The 6,239-nt window shown below is 34.9% G+C and overlaps 1 protein-coding gene across 1 annotated transcript; it reads right to left on the reverse strand.

Moving 5' to 3' along the window:
- Positions 1 to 769: 769 nt before the first annotated feature.
- LOC129870172 (probable E3 ubiquitin-protein ligase HIP1) lies at positions 770 to 1,404 on the reverse strand. Its single transcript, XM_055944823.1, has 3 exons — positions 1,189 to 1,404; positions 1,007 to 1,141; positions 770 to 907 (listed from the first exon to the last, which is right to left on the reverse strand). Exons 1-3 carry the CDS (start codon positions 1,402 to 1,404, stop codon positions 770 to 772), a joined length of 489 nt encoding a protein of 162 aa, XP_055800798.1.
- Between the last annotated feature and the right edge of the window lie 4,835 nt (positions 1,405 to 6,239).

A 6,239-nucleotide genomic window follows, 5' to 3' on the forward strand; every position in this document is an offset into this window, starting at 1 on the left:
TTTTGCATAATTTTTCCTTTAAACAATCTTGAACCCCACCTATATTTGCACTAGTTTAGACAGCCCTAATACATAAGAAGATCGCAGATCATGTCAATCTTCTTGTATTGATGTTCCAGCAATGGGATATGTATATTTTAATTGACATTGTCAATTCAGGTTATTTGAGCCTTGCACCTCCGCTAAACACTTTTATAATTAAAAATAATAATCACTACAGTAGAATAGTGGTAATTAACTATCATGTTCGACGCTACTGTTGTCCCTTTCATTCTAGGGCACGGACTAAGTGAGAACATTTTGCCATTTTCTCGTTAATATCCCCGATTTTCATTTACGATGGTTTGGAACGACAATTACTTTTTCTAATTGCTGGTGTTTTAATTGAATGGAATGCTTTCATAAGAGTTCGGAATAAATTGGGACTATTCAGAGTTGATAATCAAGAGGTATTCAAAACTTACAATAACTATCGATTACGGATCAAATTTGCTTGATATCAACCACTCAAACCAACATGAGTACTAACTTATGCTGAATTTCAAAGTCTGAATAAAACTTAGTATCATCGAAAAAGCAAGAAAGCACATCAAACTTACTAAAGCAGAAAAACTAAAAGACCATTGTTTTCCTCAAACTTAAAATGGTTCCTTATTTTTAGGTTTAACTCAACTTTCTTTAGCTTAATGATGCCACTCCACTAGTTAGTCCACCCAACCCAAAGTTTAACTGATTGTTGCAGCTACACGAGCATGGCATGCATAGATTGTCAGGTTAGAATAGCCAACGCATCCCTCTTGCAAATAGGGCAAGAGTTCTTGAGCTTGATCCACTCTTTAATACAATCAACATGATATACATGGCTACAATCGATTTCTGCGAGTTCATCCCTGTCGCAATAGTCATCCTAAGACAAACATGACCCCAAAAAAGAGTAGGTCAGAACCAAACTTAAATAAGCTTTAAGACTCAGGGGGTGGGAGTTCTGAAATTAGATGCTACTTACCAAGCAGATGGAACAACACTCCTTGTTGTCCAGACATGTTGACTTGGGCGACTCGTATTTATGGAGCTTAATGCTTAAATCAAAAGCTCTAACTCTCAATCCAATATTTATACGCTTGTGGTGTTCAAATAAGGCCTAAAAGATAAAACACCAAGTGGCAGGATATTAGATGAGTTGACCACATCTGTCATTCTCTCTCCACTAGCATTAGAAGAAAAAAGAGCACGATATCTATGAACAAGTTCTTGGTAGGCTGTCTGGCGTTCCTCAATTTGGGACAGGATACTACCAATAATACTTTCAGTCGTGCTTCCATCTCTTGGCATATTAGTAGGGGTTGAACTAGTAGCAACATTAACAATTCCATTGGAGGTTGACTTAGCTTTGTTGCTCTCCATCTGAGGTGCAACGAAAAATAATTTGTTACATGTTAGAATGATTGGTTCAGATTATGATATCCTCTTTTAACATGAAAAAACTTAAGTGTACAGAAAGCACATGACACATATACAAGCAGATAACGGTTAGCACAAATAAAGAACACTTGTGTTACACTAGAAGATCTTTACAGTAACATGTTGAAAACTCTAATGTATATTATCATCTATAGAGATAATATTGTTACATGTTAACTTATTCCTCACTACCATATGGAAATTACTTTCACACTTCACAAGATTTTAAGTACATCTAGAGTTAATTGTACTAGTAGTGGATTAGAGTTATTTAATAGATTTTTTAGTAACTTGCTTGGAGCTCAATCATATGGTAGCAAGAAAAATCACTTTCCTCTCTTCACTATCTTGTCCACATATATCCTAGATATATAACTGTAGTAATTCTATGAGAATCGAAAGAACTCAGAGGAAAATAAAGGAATCTAATTTGACAGATATTAAATAACTTATTACTTAGTATCAGATTTCCTTATATCATACTCGAGATTACCTAAAGAAAAAATCAATTCTTAAAGTGTTCAGCCAAGCAAGCCTTCCCCATCCTGCAGCCCCACATACACATGGGGGAAATGATCCCCCCGTTCCAAGCCACCCCCACCCCACACCAATAAAAAAAACCATTTTTGTTTTCTCCAAGGATCATCGATCACATTAAGCCTACTTCCATAGAATACAAAGTTGCAAATGGAAAAAATCTCATTAGAAGGTTTACAAATAAGCACAGCTACCACAGAAATAGGCAAAGGAATGTTCACCTCAAGTGTTGCAAATGTTCCCTTTAATAGACTTGAGATAGAAAAACTGCAAAAGAAGTTCATCAGTATCTAAAAGCAACATGTATTGTTTGATAAACTAAGAAACAATTCAAACTCTAATGCCCTACAGAAGTATTTAGCCAATGGATTTATTTTTTAAATTATAATCTAGTGTTCTTCAATAAGGAAAAGGAGCACCATAGGTATCTAATAAATCTGAACTAAAAGATCAATGGCAATCACCTACAAAGATTGTTACACATGAAACTTGTTAATTAATCAATTAACTTTGCCTCAGTCCCAAATTTCTTAAACTCCAGAAATGTAATTAAACCCCTTGCTCATTCACTATTCAGAAGGTTCATCATGGTTACACTAATTAAGTGGTTCTATTAAAATTTAAAGGAAACAAAAGGATTAGAACAAACTAAAACCAAATCAAATGATAGAGAATTTCAAACCACCTTCATACACACTTTGAAAGAAAAATTTTGTTTAATTTGAGCAGAATAAATTGAATCCAAGGAAAAAAAAGATTATGCAACAAGGTATATTCTATATATAATTTTGATTCTCTAATACAGAAATATAAATAAAACCTTAAGAGGGAGAAGGAAGCAACAAGGGATAATCAAGGAGAAGAAATAAGTACCGAATCCACTTTAGCTCTCACTTCTTATCCATCCTTTCTTCTCCAAAAATTCTAAATTCAGGGGAAAAAATCTTAACAGTAAGGAATGAAAATACTCTAAGAAACAATTAAGAGAAAAAAAATAGAGGACAACTTACATTAACAAATATTCATGACATGAAAGAAGAGTGTGAACCTAAGAATGAAACAGACAGAGCGATCGAGGAAAAATATTTCTCTTCAATCAAAGCAAATGACAGAGAGAAAAAGGGATTGAGTAGTAAATATTTAATAACACACAGATTACAAAAATCAAGACTCATGAATAGTAACATACTTAAAATAAGAGATTACAATGTTTATTTTCTTTTTGAGTAGGAAAACATAGATAATGTATCTTCAAGATGAGATAATAAATGTGCAATTACAGATTTTTCCATTCCAATTGTACGCTAAAACCAAAAGGCATAATACATAAACAAACACTTAAACTTAACCTCAGTTAGCAAATAAGCACTCCAACTTTGAAAGTGCACATATAGACACCTCAACTTGGTATTTTAAAATAAATTCTCATTGATTCAATTTATTGAAGTGTTCTCAAGACAAGTGAGGTTTGCTCAAGTGGTTGAGCACCTCCACCATGTACCGCCATATTGAGGGTTCTAGCCATGCATAAAGGTAAGTGTGAACACTACTAATACTCCTTTTTTAAATAAAAAAAAATTATGTTCTCAAATTTATTAAAAACTATACACCAATTAATATGAATATCATGGTAAAATATAAACTTTATTTTGTTATTTGTTAAGCAGTGTGCAAAGTCCATTATGGACAAGTAAAAGTGAAATATGTACTCGTGTGGTCTCAGATGCCCCTCTAGGTCTCATTGTTCTTGTGCATTTTTACATGCATTGTGCCATGCTATGCAACAATAACAACAATTCAGTAAAATCTCACAACCTGGGGTCTGGGGAGGATAAAGTGTATGCAGACCTTATTTCTACCAAGGTAGGATAACTATTTCCGAAAGATCCTCGTCTTAATAAAAGCATAAAAAGAAGTCAGATAAGATTAAGAAGTTCAAAGCGATATGTGCCATGCTATGCTCTCAAGAATAAAAAGAATATTGGTGGCAAGTACTTATTATCAACACTTGCTGTTAGTATATTTGAGCATTTTAATATTATTAAATCGTCTCATTTTCTAACTAGCTTTAATGGCCATTCTCCATTTGGTGAAAAATGATGTAGAGAACGTTGGAGAGGAATTGTCTTTGACACTTTTTTGGCAGAACGTGGTAATGGTTATCTATATGACCATTACTTCTCTATTGAAATCTCACATTATCCCACTCATTATTTCACCTAAATATTCTTGTAACGTATGTAACTTCAAGGCCATTTATCTACACACATTATTGTCCACATTCTTCCTATTTATTGGAAGGAAGAATTCCTCACTTATAAATATTGATGATCTTACTTTGTTTTGGTAAGAAGAAAAGATAAAGGAATTATATGAGAAGCGGATGAGAAGTTTCATATTGTGTTTGTATCTTGAGGTTAATGTACCGAAAGAGATAACTGAGACAAAGAAATTATTCTAAGTCTTCAACTATATTCACTATACAAAAGAGAGAGTACTTATATGTTGAATGAAGATGCTGTCACAATCAAAAATCTCAGGTCATGATGGCACACATCCCGATCCCATCCCGATGTGCAAGACTAAAAGCAAAACTCACACAAGACTCCAAACAGAAATTCAGGCCAAAATTTAAACGAAAGAAGAGAATGACAAAGAAATAATCCCAAAATCTGGTGTCAAAAGTAAAAGGAGCATCTAATACAAAGCCTGAATCTGAATATACAACATAAGTCTCCGAATAGTATTTATGACCAGAAATAAAAGATAGAAATAGGGGCGATATGGATCCCAGGATCTCACCACTAATCTGAAGTAATGAAGTTTGCTATAGGATCAGCTGCCACGCGGAACACCCTGACTAGAATCTGCATCAAAAAGGTACACATAAGTTGGGGTAAGTACAATCCACATGTACTCCATAGGTTAAGACGACTGAGTACAGAGATTTAATCAAACCTATGAAATAAACTAAGAAACACTTTAACTACATACAGAAAAGTCCCATTCCGGCTGTAACACCCCGGAATATTTTTTGCAAAGACTAGAACATTTCTTCACGTGTGTGTAGACTCGGATCGGAGGACTTGTAATTCTACACATGAGTTAGGATTAATTCCTAAGTATTTGAAGTGTGTTAGATGTGTTTAGGGTTCATAAGGGATCTCTAATACCAAGTCGAGTCCAAAGAACTCCAATCGATTAAGTTTTCGGACGAGTTAGTATAAGGGTCAACTTAGAACGAGCATATCTCCTAGAATATAATGAAATGGGTAGCCCATGACCTATCAAATTAAACGTTTTTGAATCTTCTTTCCAACGCCACCAAGATTGTAAATTTTGGAGTTCGTAGTCAAAGGATATGACTATCCTAAGACGGACTAGTACTGTAGGAATTTCAGGCCTGGGCTATGACTGCAGGGAACCTGGGCTTGGCGCCGCAGTAGCGTGACACGCCACTATCTCTCCAGGAATAAGACTCAGTAGTTTGGTCCCTGGCGCGGCGCGTAAGGGCGTAACACGCCACTATCACGCCATCAAACAGCCTCAGTAGTTTGGTCCTTGGCCTGACGTGCCACTCGTAGGTGTGCAGGTTTTAAGCCTATTTGACTTGGTGCCGCAGTGGCGCGACACGCTACTATCGCGCCAGGAGCATTTTTAGCTTGTTTTCTAGATTTTTGGAGAAAGGGCAATTTGGGTATTTTCCCAAATTATATATACACTATCCTTGGACGTTTTTGGGACCATTGTTTTGTCCCTCTCTCTCTAAAAAGCCCTAGAATTTCCCTCTCTTCTTCTCCAAATCCTTCTCCAACAAAGAGTGCCTTCAATAGCTTCAAGAATTCAATCCTTCCCATTGAAGACCCAACAACAAGGTTTCTTCGAAATCTACTCTAAAGTATGTAAGTCTAACCTAAAATATGGATTGAGTTCTTTCATATGCTCATATATGTGTTGGATAGAAGTTGTGAAAGATTTGAACCTTTTATGAAGATTTCTCTTGAAAATTTCCTAAACTATAGAATATTACAAAAATATGTTAATGATGTTCTTGAGTTGACTTTGTTGAGACTATGAATTCATGTATTCATTCACATGAACCCAAGATGAGATTTACCTTTGGTCATAATATATCTTGAGGATGAGATTGATGATTTTTATGTATAATAAAAACAATATTATTTTTTTGGGTGAAATGAGGTATTCTTTTACTTGAGTTTTATGAAATTGGTTTTTAGTTA

This window comes from Solanum dulcamara, chromosome 2 (genome assembly GCF_947179165.1).
Source record: "Solanum dulcamara chromosome 2, daSolDulc1.2, whole genome shotgun sequence".
Classification (NCBI taxonomy): domain Eukaryota; kingdom Viridiplantae; phylum Streptophyta; class Magnoliopsida; order Solanales; family Solanaceae; genus Solanum; species Solanum dulcamara.